Below are 17,554 nucleotides of genomic sequence, written 5' to 3'. Positions count from 1 at the left end.
CCATCGTGGCGTGGGTCGCCTCCGTGTCCCCTCTAGGTGGAGCCATCGTGGCGTGGGTCGCCTCTGTGTCCCCTCTAGGTGTCACGCTGGGAAAGGTCTTTCCACAAAGTGCTGTCCATTTAATCGCTATTTTAGGTGTTCGTGGTTGGATGCTGCTTTCTGCCTTGGATATTTTGAGTTGGACGGGGATTATTAAACACAGCAACAACTTAGCACATGGAGGTCGATTCTGACTCGAACACTCCGCATCGCAGGAAATGCTTTCAGCCATAATTACACTGCGTTGGTCAGAAGCTGGTCTTCACGCCTGGACAGGCTGTCCTTTCTCCACGTGTTCGCTGTGTTTTGATGATGGGTCAGCACGCTCTAAGAGTCTGCGCTGAGAAGAGCCCATCACACAATGGGGAGGCTGTCCTGTTGTTGTTACTCGTGTTAACATTGCTCAGTGTAGAGTCTGACGGAATCTTCAGGGGTGCTGTTTATAGATGTGTTGAAGTGTCATCGTGCCACTGATTTCAGGTTAAAATAGAATGTGGACATCTTTTCACAATAGTTTTTAATTACTCCGCTAGTTTGTGTTGCTGTCTCTTGCTGTGCAGTCCACAGTCTGACGTCTTTGTGGTCCCCGTGTTTCCCTCCTGCTCGTGTTACCCGGTCCTGTGGGTCAGCTGTGAGGAAACCACTCTCCCTCCTCGTCTGGAGTGGCCTCGAGCTGGGTGTGCTGGTCTCCCTGTGGGCTGAAGTGTTCTTCTGTTACTGTTTTCTCTGTTTTTTGACCAAATTTAGCAGACTTGTGTATGGTGCAAACACTTTTAAAAATGTCTTTTGCCTTTATGAAAAAAGCACTTGCATTGCTTTAAGATGAACCTTTCCTGTGTCTCCATCCTTCCCCATAGATTGCTCTGTGTTAGAAACTGGGTGTTGTGTGTGCTTCATGGCCTCCTTCCATCAAGCATTCTCACCTCTGATTGCAAAAGTGACTGCACTCAAGGCAAAAAACTTTGCAAATGTTGAGAAGAATGAACAAAAGGCAATATATCGTTCTCTTGTCGTTCTGAAATGGCTACTCTTAATATTTTGATGTAGTTCTTTCGATTCTTTTTAAGTAAAATTGCTTCTAACACAAGCACTTTAATTGTATTGATCAAATTATATTCAGGAAATAAGGAGAAAGTAAAAAGAAGATCCAGTTTGGGGCAAAAAGAAAGACGACATAGAAAGAGGCTGTAAAACTCCCTGCAACGTGAAAAGCTGGGTTGTGGTGGTTGTGGTTTTGTTTTTACCGTGAGAGACCACATGATTCTTCTGGGCACTGAAGGGCAATAGGATAATATCCTATGTGTGTTCTGGTGGCCGTATGGTGGCCAGTCCCATGTCCTCTTTCGAAGCAGAGAAAGCTTGAGGTTTGAGGTAGTGGTTTGGTAACTTTTGGAAAATCTGTTTGTAGGACTGTACTGCAGAGATTAGGTCAGTCTGAATTAGAATCGAATGATCCGTTCAGGCCACGGGAGCTTTCTCCACCGGGTGTACGGCTGTGCTGGATGTGGTGTAGAAAGAACAGGACTGGGCGGGTTTCTTGCTTCACCAGTCACCGCCCACAGGCAGGGGCTGGGGAGCCCAGGGTGCTGCGGAGATGGGCTTCCAGGCTCCCACCCTGGCCCTGAGGAGGTTGCAGGCTGAATTTAGACGGGGCCGTTATTGAGGCATAGACAGTATATTTTATACCCACACATACGGACGTATACATAGATGTGTGCACATACATATGTGTACATATCCGGGTGTGTATAACATACGTGTACATACCCGTCTGTGCATAGGTGACAGAAGCACTTGGCTTTTGTGCTGTTTGCTTGATCTTTTCATTTGCCTCAGTTGAAACATAGACGTGTCCCTTGTTGGAGGTGAATGGTTTCTTTGTTCCAGACCAGTCATAGAAATGCCTGCAATTATCACTGTTTGTTGTCTCTCGGGGAAGCTATTTCGGGAAGGAAGTGTACGTTCCAAGGCTGCTGGTTGGCCTGTGGTCACCCTGGGGGTCTTGGTGTGGGTCACGGGAGCTGTGGCTGCTCACGCGTGGAGCTCTGTCTCTCTCGCTGCCGCTGGTAGACAGCTGGTCACCAACACAGTGTGTGTCCCAGTGGCCTTTGAGAAGAATCCTCTGCATCATTTTTATACAAGGTCCTTTTTCTTTTCAATGTCAACATCGTGTCTTCCAGCCAAGCGATATGTTCTTGCAGAAACAGGAAGGGTGGCCCAAGTGAGAAGTGAGGGAATTGATCCATAACTGCTATCAGTTTTTATACAGTTGAGCCATTGTAATTTATGCATAAACATGTTAATCTGTAGCAGTGAGTCACGGTGCCAGACCCTCACAAATGCCAAACGTCTACATGGGACTCTCTTCTGTTGGGTCCACATCGCAAGAAGAAAAGTCACTCAAACGCAGCACGGAGTGGACGTGAATCTTTCCGAAACATCGTGAATCAGAGCGACTGCTTTCCCATTTGCCGGACTCCCCATTCGAGGTTGTGAGATTCCCGTTCCAAGGCTCCCTCAATTTCTCAGCACCCATTTCACTCCTTCCTGGAGATAACAGACTCACAATGATACCTTGTTCTCAGATTTTCTATTCTAATTAGAAAAATCACATATTTCACAAGAATAGCCCGGCTTAGTCTTTAGCCTAGGGTAAGCCACATATCACTTTTCTCTTTAAAATACTCACCTTTCTGGACTCTTGATAAATCATTTAAGAGTAGGAAGGTACCATGACTTGGGCCACAAGCAGTACTATGTATAATGTGCAAGTGAGTGCCTTGAGAGCCGTGGCTGCTAAAACAAATTTTCTCAGAAGAGAGAAATGTAAGCAGTTCCTTACATGATCACTGTGTGTGATCCTGAGTATCGTCGGGGTGAGTGGGTCCTGCTGCCCCGCTGTGTGTGATCCTGACTATTGCTGGGGTGAGTGGGTCCTGCCGCCCCACTGTGTGTGATCCTGAGTATCGCTGGGGTGAGTGGGTCCTGCCGCCCCACTGTGTGTGACAAGCCCTTTGATTCTGGCCTGGAAATGTCCCGGCTCTGTCAGCACATTGGGCTGGTGCTGGCTCCCTTGTTAGTTTGCATGTGAGGCAAAATCTCACACCTTTCGCTCTTATTGACATACAGATGCCGAAGCTTTTAACAAATTCTTACTAAATCAAACCCAGAAATATGTAAAAGGGAGAATAATACCATGACCACTTAGAGTTTGTTCTCATGGTGTGTAGTTTTGCGTTGCACACTTGGCTCATCATTCAAAAATCAATGTAATTCACCACATTAACAAAAAATAAAGCAGAAAACCCGTTTTATCCTCTCAGTAGACACTGAAAAACATCTGTTGAAATTTAATAGTCCTTATACGAATTTCCTATCACATCAGCAACAGAAGGGAACTTTCTCCGTTTGATAAAGGCCATTCCTGAAAAACAAGAGCTGACCCCGCTCCTCGGTGGTGGCAGCAGCCGGGGCGCTCTGCCTACAGTTGGGGTGTCGGGAGCACGGCCAATCTCCGTGGTTCAGGTTCGCATGGCACGCACTGGGGCCCTCGTCCGTGAAGTGAGTCAGGAGAACTAAAAGGTGTAAAGACTTGGAAGGGGTGATATGCTTGATTTACAGAAGACACAGGGCCTTATTTAGAACATTTTAGGAAATGTACAACCAACCAGAAATGGTGTGAATTTTGCAAGCATGCAAGATAGACTCTTCGCAACAGATGTATACAGATGCCCAGTGACCTGTGAAAGGTGCTCGCCAGGGAGTCATTGGGTAAGTGCAGCTTAAACCCACGAGGTTCCCCTTCACAAATGGAGAGGGAGGACAGTAGCAGGTGCTGGTGAAGATATGACAGGCTGGATCTCAGACTGATGGAGACTTAAAACGGCACAGCCGCTTTTGCAAACAGTGTGGCAGTTTTTTTTTTTAATGTGTACACTTTCCATATGGCCCAGCAGGTACACTGTAGACGTTCACCAAGGAAAGATGAAAATGTGTGTCCTTGTAAAAGAACACACATTATCTCCAGAGTAAATTGTCACAGCCAAAAACTGGAAACAATGTAAATCTCTCTCATGTGGAGAAACTGAGCAAATTCGGATATATTCATACATTGTCCTAGTTCCCGTCGGGAAAAACGTACAAAATACTGAAACCAAAACGGGCAACGGGGCAAATTCGGATATATTCATACATTGTCCTAGTTCCCGTCGGGAAAAACGTACAAAATACTGAAACCAAAACGGGCAACGGGGATGAGTTCCAGCAGCCTTGAATTGAGCAGAGTGAGCATGGTGCGGTAGAGTCCATGTGACGATGGAGAATCTAGGCGAGTCTCGGGTGACGGAAGAGCACCAAGAACACTCCTCGTGAATGAATGGTGGCTGTCTCTTGAGGGCCGGGATTGACTGGGAGGGGACATGTGGGAACTTCGAGGCAGAAGTTTGATTAGGGTAATAGATTTCCATTTATCGAAATGCGCCAAGTGTACTTAAGATCTGAACATTTCACTGTGTATACTTCGTACTCCCTCCCTTCCAAAAAAATGAAAAAATACAGATGAACACTGAACTCGATAGATTTTTCACAGTGGTATTAGAGAGCAATTCGGAAAGCATTGCTGTATCTCCAGGCTTAAGCAAATAAGCTTAATAAATTAGTGAATATATTGAGTGTGACAGGAGCCAGGTTTCTTTCTTGGCAAGAGAGGTAGAAATAAGAAAAGGCCAAAGCCTGGAATGGATCGTGTGGGATTTGGTTGCAGCAGGAGGTACCAGTATAAGCTGGTGGCTCCCGACAGATGTAGACAGGGACAGAAGTGCCTGTGGATGGGTGTGGGTGTACATGTGTGTACACGCGTGTTGTGTGTTCTGCTTGCCGGCAATGCCCAGCAGCACCCGGTGCCTAGTCTTAGTTTCTAAACACCATTCTTCACTGGAAGGAGCCCTGGTCCAAGGGCTGGGGAATCCGGTGTCAAATCTGGAACCAGTTGAGCAACAAAACAAACCATTATAACTATGAATTATAACCCACCAAGCCAGACTCCATAAGTACGTATTGACATATGTAAATGATGAAAGATAAAATAATTATTTTTAAGTGAATATGGAAGATCTAATGATTTAGAAGGAACGACAGGAAATCAGTGGATGCTAAAACTAGTAGTGAAGAATTGATGGAAAACAGAATATGCACATAGTGTCATGGTCTCTCCTCCCAAATCTTAATTGCAACGCAAGAAGTAGCGTCTTTGCTTTGGAGGAACTTAAGCACCACCTTCACTGAGTTGCCGATGTTAACATCGTCACACAGGACAGACTTCTGCGGTGTCCCTGCTAAAATGCAGACTCGAGTCTAGTCCGGAAGATACCAAAATAAAGGACAAGCTGTAAAACAACTGACCCTTATTCTTTAACATTTTCAATTTCAAGAAACACAAAAGCTGAGAAACTTGGATTCTAGAAGGGTAAAAATCACATGACAAATCAATTCATGATCCTGGATTGGATCGTAAAATACGAAGACAAGAAAATTATGGAGACAGTTGACACCATTTGAACGTGATCTTTGTATATGACAGTTTAATTTCCCAATCTTGAGGAAAATGAATGTGAGAGCATATCCTTGTGTTTAGGAAATACATTGAAACATTTAAGTATGGAGGGACATAGTATCTGAAATTTATTTTCATTTGGCTTAGAAAATTCATGGGGGAGAGGGGAAAGCAGTGATGTAAGATAGGAGCAGTTGGGCCTAAGTTGAGCCTGGTAAGTTATGTGGGAATTCGCTACGCTGGTCTTGCAGATTTTCTGTGTATTTGAAATTACATTCAAAAAGTTTAAAATGGAGAATATGCAAAACAAAAAGTAATTTGTGGAACCTCATTGATCCCTTCCGTTTTCGGCCATGAGCCAAGTCAGTCACATAGTGGTTTTTGACCTGGGAATTAGAAATAGTGGCCAGAAGACCAGGCTTTTTAATTAGGGACAGAAGTATGCACAAAGGCTGACCAAGACCAAGCAGTGTGATGAGCTGCTTGCAGGCGTGATGTGGCAGGTCTTGGTCCTGTCTCAGGTGGCAGCGTGGGGAGTTTAAGCCAGAAAGCCACGTCCGATTCCCTTTCAGTGGGATCATTCTCGCAGCTTCAGAGAAAACTGCCCCGTCCTGGGGACCCTGTCCCCCAACCCATCTTCACTCACGCTGGCCATTTTTGGTGATGGTGGTTTTATTCTAACAGCGTTGTCACTCATAGTTTAGGGCCTTTGAGCGGGTTTTTGCCTGTGTCTCGAAGATTCTCGCCTTGACAGCTGGTATGGTTCATTCCTGTTGTTCTGATTTTGTGTTAAGAGGGTTCTTCCCTGGCTTCACAGTTTGGAGTTGCCGCTGCGTCTGTCTCTGCTTTAATTCTCTACCCCGTCTATTACCTGTCTCATCCCTTAAGAAGTGGCCTGCGTGAGATGCCATGAGGCTGTCTGCGTCCCCAGCCTGTAGACTTACAGAGGAGGCATTCGGTGAATGTGTGGAATTAATGTCATGGGTTAATAGCCACAAAATGTGTTAATGGTTGTGTTAGTCCATTTTCATGCTGCCAATAAAGACATACCCGAGATTGGGAAGAAAAAGAGATTTAGTTGGCCTTGCAGTTCCGCATGGCTGGGGAGGCCTCAGACTCATGGCGGGAGGCGAGAGGCGCTTCTTACCTGTCAGCAGCAAGAGAAAACAAGGTGGAAGCAAAAGCGGAAACCCCCGATAAACCATCAGATCTCATGAGACTTATTCACTATCACCAGAATAGCACAGGAAAGATGGGCCCCAGTGATTCAGTGACCTCTCCCTAAGTCCCTCCCACAGCCCATGGGGATTCTGGGAGGTACAATTCCGGTGGAGATGTGGGTGGGGACGCAGCCAAACCATATCCATAGCCAGCACGGTCCTGGCCCGTGGCTGGTGTTGAGCTGAGCTGCGACCGTGGCTGTGGGAGTTGGGGCGCGAGGCGTGCACACGCCTCTCAGCGGTACAGTTGAAAGGATTTGGAGGCTCAAATGTGTGACCTACAAAGAATTTCCAAAGATCAAGGTCCATTCACCCTAAAAAGAAAAATCTCAGCACAGTTTACAGCCAGTGTTTGCTTGTGGATATGGATTCTGCAGTAATAAAATGAATAATTAAAAGTCTGTGAATAAATTGTAACGTCTTTACTGGAATTGTAAACACTGATTTTCTTTCCTTGCCCACCCATCTGTTGGTGAGTTTCAGAAGGTGGATGAACCGTGCTGCAGGGACACAGAGGAGGGTGCAGCTTGGCCTCTGGGACCTCAGCTGAGCACTGAGTGACTGAGCTCTCTCCGTTTCAGACGTCCACACGGAAGCTGTCCAGGCGGCTCTGGCCAAACATAAAGAGCGGAAGATGGCGGTGCCTATGCCTTCCAAACGCAGGTCCCTGGTCGTGCAGACCTCCATGGACGCCTACACCCCTCCAGGTAAGGGACATGCTCCCCGACACCGCCTCCTGAACATGCCACGCCTCAGAATTGACCACTAGCCCAGCAGTCGGGTTTTTGCCTTCAAAATAATAGTGCAAAAATGCAGATTTTGTGAACCAGAAGTCCAAAAACAGTGTATGAGTTAAATGTGGAAGGAAAAGTAACATCATTATGTATCCATATATATAAATATACATTTTTAACTTTTCATCAAGACTCATGCATGTGATACATACCAGTAAAATCTCACACAATTTTATTCATTTAATTCTTTGTAGGGAAAAGGAGTTTGTAGCCCTCTGGTTGGAATTGGACTTTTTTTATTAGACTAGTGCATGCGGGTTCTCAAATCTTCAGATAAGTGTGCTGTATTGTTGGATTGTTTTAGAACAAGCAAATTGGACAGTTTAGGCAATTACCTGAATCAGGTCATAAACTTTGCCTGCAAGGTGCCAGATAGTATTTTAGTTCCTGCAAGCCATAAGGTGTCTCACAACCACTGAACTCTGCCCTCAGCCGTGTGTGATAGCAAGTATGTATGGCTGTGTACCAATAAAACTTTATTTACAAGAACAACGGACCAGATTTGGTGCACAGACCTGCCAACCCCTGATCTAAATTACTGAAGGTAATAGCCAGTTTATATTTCTGTTTTATAATACTGCTTTTATTTAATCTTGAGTTTTGCATAACTACCTAAATTCTCTATTTTCTCTGCCCAAATAATTATAAACTACATTTCATGATCTTCACACCCAAGTAAAGCAGAAAGTTTAGTTATCCAGATACCTGTTAGAAACTCGGATTGAACCTATGTTACTTGGTGTTTAGTTTCTGTGATTTTGATTCCAACATTATTCGTGTTGTTGCAAGCTTGTCTTCTCAAAGGACCTGAATCACCTTACATCCCACGTTGAAGCTACGTGTCACTTTAAATGACACCATGTTTTTCCTCCACTACAAGAGAAACTTAAGGTACAATATGAATAGTTGAAAATGTACATTTTTGGGAGTATTTTTACTTTTGAAGTTTAGCTTAGTCTTGGCAAGCAGTGAGACAGAAGGACGTGCTTCAGATCAGAGCTGAGGTCAAGCGTGTGCGTGCCCACATTATTCCAAGCAGCTCCTGAGTTTCACCTTTATGTACCTTTACAGATGAAGGTACTGAAATTTATAGGACAGAACTCAATGCATCATTTTGGTTTTCGTTGCTTTATTGTTTTAAGATAAGGTCTTGCTCTGTCACCAAGGTTGGAATTCAGCATCATGATGGCAGCTCTTGGCTCACTGCAGCTGTGACCACCTGGGCTCAAGTGGTCCTCCCACTTCAGCCTCAAGCAGCTGGGACCACAGGCGCACACCCAGCTAATTAAGTTTTTGTAGAGATTATGTTGTTTTTGTTTTTCATTTACATATAACGTGTTCTTCATCTAAAGAGCGCAGTGCCAGCAGGCAGGGGAGTGAAGACCGTGCTAGCAAGGTTGTTGGCAAGGGAGCCCTTTCTGCCAGCGTGCTCCCTTGGGCTCCTCCCTTTCTTTATTTTAATATTAAGCCACAGCACATAATTAAGGGCTGGGCATGGTAGCTCATGCCTATAACTCCAGCACTTTGGGAGTCCAGGGCAGGTGTATGGCTTGAGCCCAAGGGTTCAAGGCCAGCCTGGACAACATGGCAAAATGTACAGAAATGCCTTTTGTACATTTTGTCTCCACCAAAAGTACAAAAAGTTAGCTGGGCCTGGTGGTGTATACCTGTAGTCCCAGCTACTTGGGAGGCTGAGGTGCGAGAATCACTTGAGCCCGGGAGGTAGAGGTTGCTGTCAGCTGAGATGGCACCACTGCACTCCAGCCTGGGCAACAGAGCAAGACCCCCATCTCAATTAAAAAAAAAACGATAATAAATAGCGACTCTTTAAAAATGATTAGGCCAGGCATGGTGGCTCATGCCTCTAACCTCAGCACTTTGGGAAGCCAAGGCAGGCAGATTACTTGAGTCCCGGTGTTTGAGACTAGCCTGGGCAACATTCCAAACCCCATCCCTACAGAAAATACAGAAATCAGCCAGGCATGGTGGTGTGTGCCTGTGGTCCCAGCTGCTCAGGAGGCTGGGGTGGGAGGATCGCTTGGGCCCAGGGAGGTTGAGGCTGCAGTGAGCCATGATTGTGCCACTGCACTCCAGCCTGGGCAACAGAGCAAGACCCTATCTCAAAAAATAATATGCTTAATCCTGTTTGTTTAGTTTATGGTTATAATTTGCCAAAACTTGTGGTAAAAAATTGTATGTGTTCTGTGTGTAACTAACAACATGGACGTAAAAGGATAACCCACTGGAAATATTTTAAACCACATTTTTGGCACTGACCAGTATTTAAGGCAACAGGCATTTTTCTTGACTACTTTTTATAAGAGAAATGATGACTTTGAAATGGAAGCAGCAGTGCGGTTATTTGCTTATTTCTCGTATTGAATCCAACCGCTGGGAAATGTTACTGGGTCATGCGTGACGAATAACCTCATTGTACAGATGTCTGCAAAATATAAAATAATATTATTCGAAATGTTATTTTTGTGAAGTATTTGGATTTGACTAGCATTTTTATGTAAACCATAAAACATCCTTTGTAAATTTTCATCAGGAGTCCTCATGATAGCACATAGGGCAGTTTTGTACAATCATAAATGTCAACATCGTAAAAATTTTTTACTCCCAGCCTATTTTGTGCTTAGCGGTAGTTTGCATGTTTATTACCGTACTTACTTGAACAAAGTCTTAGTTGCATTTTCTTACCTATTTTTCTTGGTTGTTGGTAACAGTGGTTAGATACTACTCAGTTTCATTGCCCTTCAGAGAATGTTCTTGAAGTTTATCTTCTATGAAATGACTGGCTGCTGACCTGGATCATAGTTTCTGGAGAAACTCTCATTAGGATTGTTGCACCGCTAATATTCTATAGGTGAAGCTTTCCTTTAGTTTTCAAATGTAAAGATAGAAGAATAATTTGCCAAAACTACTTCTAGCCATGATGAGGGAACAGGGACCCAAATCACACATCTGCTGTAAACAACTGTAAAACTGCACACAACGAATGAGGTGGCTGTTTTTAGTCTGTGAGCACAGCTGTGCCAGCCAGAACCTGAGGGCAGGAGAATGAATGAGACGCACCCACAGTACACTTGCCCTCTGCCTGGAGAGCACCTGCAGACCGTGGCACCGAGAGCTCAGGTGTGGGCGGAGCATATCATCCTACCACGTCCAGGAGGCGGAGCTTGGAGAGCGCTCAGGTGTGGGCGGAGCATATCACCCTACCACGTCCAGGAGGCGGAGATCGGAGTGGGTGCAGGATGGGAGCTCTCCACAGATCCACGCCAGCAGCGAATCAATCCAAGCCTGCCCATGTCACGATGACCCAGCAGTGCCTGTGCTACCTGCTAAAACAAGAGCTGGAAAGCTTCAGAGGAAGGTTAGGGATCCTGAGTGTGCTCAACATGTTACCTACAATGTGTAATATTCAGCAAATAATCACTGCATACACAGAGAAACAGGAGGTAGAATCTGTGGTCAAGAAAAAGGCAGTAAAAAGTGCACACACATGCAGGATGGTGTCTGTCACTCACCACATGTGGCGGCTGAGCACATGGATTGCGCCCGGTATGAACTGGATTTGCTGTGTGAAAGACATGCCAGTTAATATGAAAAATAGAAAATACTTGTTTTTTTTTGTTTGTTTGAGATGGAGTCTTGCTCTGTCCCCCAGGCTGGAGTGCAGTGGCCGGATCTCAGCTCACTGCAAGCTCCGCCTCCCGGGTTCCAACCATTCTCCTGCCTCAGCCTCCCGAGTAGCTGGGACTACAGGCGCCGCCACCACACCTGGCTAATTTTTTGTATTTTTAGTAGAGACGGGGTTTCACTGTGTTAGCCAGGATGGTCTTGATCTGCTGACCTCGTGATCCACCCGCCTCGGCCTCCCAAAGTGCTGGGATTACAGATGTGAGCCACTGCACCCAGCCTATTTGTGTTTCTTATTGGAAGTATAGTATGAGCATTTTGAGTTAAAAATATGCTAGTAAAATGAATTGTACCTGTTTATATATTTATAATGAGGCTACAAGGAAGGTTTAAAGTTCTATAGCAGGACTCTCATAATTCTGTTGGAAAGTGCCAGTCTAGATGTCTGATACAGCAGAAGACCGAGTTTTTAAATCTGCAATTATAAATATTTAGGGAATCAAATTAAAATGTGTCAAAGAACGAAAATATTTTAATTCTTGAGCCAGAGGAAGGGAAGACACTTTTTACTATAATGGAGTTAGGGAGGTTCAGTTTCCGTACATGATAATCTTGAGAATTGTCACTTCCTCCTCACAGGTAAAAAGCTGAGCAAACTGAAAAATCAGCAGTTCTTCTTAAACCTGCAAGAGACGTGAGGTCACAGGCAAGCCACTGTCCCCAGATTGGCTGGACAGGTAAAGCGGAGAATCACCGTACACCGGAGCACAATGCTCCAAGGAAGCCACGCTGGGATTGGAATACCTGAACTGGAATCGACAAATTGCTGCAGTGAGGTGTGGCCACGTCTGAGAGTTGAAACCTCCAGGAGGCCTGTGCATATGGGTCTCATGCTTTTGTGAGTTGTACCATCAGAAGCTCAACCAGGTTCTCGAAGTAAATATCAGAGAAAAATCCCCTCATACTTACTATAGGGGAAAGAGAATAGGAATCATTTTTAAATATGCAGGTGCACTCTTCACTAGGTCTACCTTCCAGAGAAGCTAGCTAACTAGAGACTAACCTGGTGGGATTTTTCAGAGCCTTCTGACCTAGGGGAAAGGAAATACCCAACTCCAACCTCCAGAACTGAAAAGCAAAAAAGAACAGAGTATCCAAGCACTATGGGACGTCTACAGAGGCATAAAATATGCATAACGGTAATACAAGGGGGATGAAAGAGGAACAGAAGAAGTAATAGCTGAATTTCCTCAGATTAAAGCCAGACACCAAACCATAGATCCAGGAAGCTCAAGAAACACCAAGAAGGATAAATGTAAAAACAACAATGACAAAAACAAAACAAAAATAAACTAGGGCATATAACCTTCAAACTATGGTGAATCAAAGATTAAAAAACAACAAAGAAACCAGAGTACTCTCCTTCCCTATGGAGGATCAAAGATAAGAATTATATTCAACTTCCCCTCAAAAACCATGAAAGCAAGAAGTGGAGTGAAATATTTAAACTATTGAGAGGAAAAAAATTCCATTAACCTAGAAGTGTATACTCTGTGGAATTATCTTCTAAAAGTGAAGGAAAAGTAAAGACCTTCTCAGACAAAAATTGCAAAATTTGTTGCCGGTAGACCTGCCTTGCAAAAAATGTTCAAAGTTCTTTAGAGAAAATAGTAGAGGTCAGTAACTCAGCTGTGCATAAAGAAAGGAAGAGCACAGTCTGTTTACAGGGGCTCACACCTGTCATCCTAACACTCTAGGAGGCCAAGATGGGAGAACTGCTGGAGGCCGTTAGTTGAGACCAGCCTGGGCAACGTAGTGAGACTCTGTCTCATTAAAAAAAAAAAACAAAAAATAAAACCTAGTGGCCGACTCCTATAGTGCCAGCTACTTTGAGAGTCTGAGACGGGTCACTTGAGCCCAGGAATCCCATTCAAGGCTGCGGTGAGCTATAATGATGCCATTCCACTCCAGCCTGGGCAACAGAGCAAGACCTTGTCTGTTTAAAAAATAAATAGAAAAACAGAAGGCATCAAAGAAGAAACAGTGAAGGTAGAAGAAAAACTTTCATTTTTCTTAATAGATCTAACATAATAGTTCATTTATAATAGCGACAGTATATTTGATTATATGCTTACGTATATGTCATATACACACACTTAAATATAAGTGAAGTGAATGACAGCAGTGATACACAAGGGATGGGAGGGAGTAATTAGGAATTCGGATTATTTTGTTGTTATAGCGTGCTTGCATTATCAAGAAACCAGTGTAGTGTCATTGGAAAGTGGACTTGGGTTACTTGTAAATTTATATTGCAAATTCCAAGGCAACCACTTAAAAAAAAAAAAGTAACCAATATGCTAAGAAAGGAAAGAAAAGAAATAATAGAAAATGATCAATTAAGACCACAAGAAAAAAAAAAAAAAGAGTGAAAGACAAAAAGAACAAGAGCAACAAATAGAAAATAGTAACAAATATGGTAGATATTAATTCAACTGTATATCATTACTTTCAATGTCAGTCCAAATACACCCAACTATATATTGTCTATAAGAAATCCGCTTTAGATATAAAGACATATATATGGATCAATCAACAGTAGAGGGATGGAAAAAGATAGAAATGTTAACACTAATTTTTTTGTGTGCAATGGCCTGATCTCATCTCACTGCAACCTCCGCCTCCCAGGTTCAAGTGATTCTTCTGCCTCAGCCTCCCGAGTAGCTGGGATTACAGGCATTTGTCATCATGCCCAGGTAATTTATTTATTTTTTTTCTATTTTTGTACAGATGAGGTTTCACCATGTTGGCCAGGCCAGTCTTGAACTCCTGACCTCAGGTGATCATCCTGCCTCGGCCTCCTAAAGTGCTGGAATTACAGGCATGAGCCACCGTACCTGGCCAACACTAATTTTGAAAAATGGAAGTGGTGATATTAATTTCAGATAGAGTAGGCTTTTTACATCAAGGAAAGTTACCAGAGATGACTATTACATAATAAAGGGGTCAATTCTCCAAGAAAATGTAACAATCCTTAAATGTATTTTTGCTAACAAAGCATCAGAATGCCAAAGCAAAAACTGATACACTTCAAGGAGAAGTAATTAACCCACTAGTATAGTTGGAGACGTTAACACCCCTTTATCAGAAATGGACCAGTTCAGTAGCCAGAAAATCAGTAAGGACACAATTGAAATCAGCATCCTCAGTCAGCTGTAGATAACTGACGTTTATAGACTATTTCCTCCAACAACAGCAGAATACAGAACGTTCACCAAAATACCACGTTTTGGTCCATAAAACACACCTTAACAAATTTAAAACAATAGAAATCAAACAAGTATGTTCTCAACCACAGTAAAGTAGAAATCAGTAATAGATAACTGGAAAATATATTAGGATATTAAACAATACCCTTATAAATAATAAATTGTTCAAGGAAGAAATCTGAAGATTTCTTTGAAATTTTGAAGTGAATGAAAATGAAAACTTGTTAAAATTTGTGAGATGCAATGAGAGTAATGTTTATAGGGAGATTTATAGATTTAAATGCATATGTTAAAAAAAATCTAAAATCAATAAGCTTCCACCTTCGAAAACTAGAAAAAGAACATCAAATTCTAAGCAGGAGACAAAGAGCAGAAATCAATACATTGAAAACAGAAAGTCAGTAGAGAAAATCAATGAAACCAAAAGCTGGTTGTTTGAGAGAAAATCTATAAGCCTCTAACAAGAAAAAGAAATACAGCAGATAAATTACCAATATCAGAAATGAAATAAGGTACATAACTACAGATCCCATGGACATTAAAAGGATAATAAATATTATGAACAACTCTATGGCCACAAATTTGATAACATGGATGAAATGAACCAATTTCTTTAAAGATAGAATCTGCCAAAATTTGAACAGGAAGAAACGATCTGTATGGGCCTATATCTGTTAAATTGAATCAGTAGTTAATAACCTTTCAAAACAGGAAGTGCCGGGCCAGGCGCGGTGGCTCAAGCCTGTAATCCCAGCACTTTGGGAGGCCGAGACGGGTGGATCACGAGGTCAGGAGTTCGAGACCATCCTGGCTAACACGGTGAAACCCCGTCTCTACTAAAAAAATACAAAAAAAAAGCTAGCCGGGCGAGGTGGCTGGCGCCTGTAGTCCCAGCTACTCGGGAGGCTGAGGCAGGAGAATGGTGTAAACCCGGGAGGCAGAGCTTGCAGTGAGCTGAGATCCGGCCACTGCACTGCAGCCCGGGCCACAGAGCCAGACTCCGTCTCAAAAAAAAAAAAAAAAAAAAACAGGAAGTGCCAGGCCCAGATGAAATTCTACCAAACATCTAAGAAGAAATTATACCAATTATCTACAATCTCTTTCAGAACATCAAAGCTGAGGAATACTTCTTAACTCATTCTATGGAGCCAGCATCATTTTAATACCAAATACCATTTTAATAACAAAATATTACAAGAAAACTACAGAACATCTCTCATGAACATAGATGCAATAATCTTCAATAAAATATTAGCAAATTAAATCTAACAATGTAAAAAAAAATTGTGCACCAAAACCACATGGAATTTCACATATCCAAAGCTGATTTAACATTGAAAAACCAGTTAACATAATTCATCATGTTAATAGGCTAAGAAAAAGAAAAAAGCATTTGACAAAATCTAACACTCATAATAAAAGCTCCCAGCACACTAGGAACAGAGGTGACCTTCCTCAACTTGATAAAGAATATGGACAAAAAAACCTATTGTTAACATCATACCCAATTGTGAGAAACTAGAATCTTTCCCACTAAGATCCAGAAAGAGGGTCAGGAAAAACAAGGATGTCTGCTCTTACCACTTCTTTACAACATTGTACTAGAAGTCCTAGCTAATGCAATTATGACAAGAAAAATAAAATACATATTCATTGGGAAGATAAACTTAGTTCATAAATGGCATGTTTGCCTATGTAGAAGATCCAAAAGAATTGAGTTTAATATAGAAAAGTTCACTGAATGTCCTGTTTACCAGCAAAGAACAAGTAGAATTTGAAATTAAAAACTGGCTCATGTTTGTAATTCCAGCACTTTGGGAGGCCAAGGCAGGTGGATCACTTGAGGTCAGGAGTTCGAGACTAGCCTGGCCAACATGGCAAAACCCCATCTCTACTAAAAATAATAAAAACCATTTCCAGTGGCACTCCCCAAAATAAAATACTTAGGCATAAAATCTAAAAAAATATGTTCAAGACCTTATGAGGAAAACTACAAAACTCATAGGAAAACTAAATGGACAGGTAGTCCATGTTCATGGATAGGTACACTGAATATTGTCAAGATGTTTTCCTTACAATGCAATCCCACCCAAAATCCCAACAAGTTGTTTTTTTGTTTTTGTTTTTTGTTTTTAATATCATCAAGCTGATTCAAAAGTTTATTTGGAAAGACAAAAGACCCAGAACAGCCATTTCAGTATTAGAAGAACAAAGTTGAAGACTGACAATATCCAACTTCAAGACTTAGTATAAATCGACAGTAATAAAGATAGTGTGGTATTGGTGAACAAAAGGATCAGTGGGACAGAATAGAGAGCCCAGTAACAAAATATAGTCAACTAAACTTTGACAGAGAAACAAAGGCAATACAGTGGAGCAAATACAGTATTTTTAACAAATGGTGCTAGAACAACAACAATCAAAGAAAAACATAAACCTAGACACAAACCTTACATCTTTCAAAAAAATTAAAATAGATCACACAACCGCTGTCCTCATTAGTATAGTGGTGAAGTATTCCTGCCTGTCAAAATAGATGACAGATCTAAACGTAAAGTGCAAAACTATAGAATTCATAGAAGATAAGGTAAAATCTAAGTGACTTGGGTTTGGTAATAACTTTTTAGATATGACACCAAAGGTGCAATGTGTGAAATAATTGATAAGCTGGACTCTAATAAAATTAACATTTTCTGCTATGTCAAAGACTCAAAGTAATTAAAATACAAGCCACAGACAGAAGATGTTTGCAAAAGGCATAAATGATAACTTTTATTTGAAATATATAAGGAGCTCCTAAAAGTCAACAATAGCAACAACCTGATTAAAATATAGGGGCCAGCCAAGTGTGATGACATGCGCCTGTAGGCTCAGCTACTCGGGAGGCTGAGGCAGGAGCATCACTTGAGTTCAGGGGGTCCGATTGTTGAGTGATGCCTCTCAGGTGTCCACACTAAGTTCAATGTCAACCCAGTGACCTCCTGGGAGGGGTACTAGCTTAGGTTGGAAATGGAGCAGGTCAGAGCTCCTATGCTGATC

At 42.5% G+C, this 17,554-nt stretch overlaps 1 protein-coding gene across 1 annotated transcript in view; it reads left to right on the top strand.

Moving 5' to 3' along the window:
- Positions 1-17,554, top strand: part of DIP2C (DIP2 disco-interacting protein 2 homolog C (Drosophila)) — a 263,569-nt gene that overhangs the window by 99,620 nt on the left and 146,395 nt on the right. The window contains exon 5 of the mRNA XM_011942302.1: positions 7,392-7,517. Within this exon, the coding sequence (XP_011797692.1) occupies positions 7,392-7,517 (126 nt within the window). The remainder of the gene's footprint in view (positions 1-7,391; positions 7,518-17,554) is intronic.

The sequence above is a fragment of the Colobus angolensis genome, unplaced genomic scaffold (assembly GCF_000951035.1).
Source record: "Colobus angolensis palliatus isolate OR3802 unplaced genomic scaffold, Cang.pa_1.0 Scaffold209, whole genome shotgun sequence".
In the NCBI taxonomy this organism is placed as follows: Eukaryota; Metazoa; Chordata; class Mammalia; order Primates; family Cercopithecidae; genus Colobus; species Colobus angolensis.
This window is presented reverse-complemented; position numbering and strand designations above follow the sequence as displayed.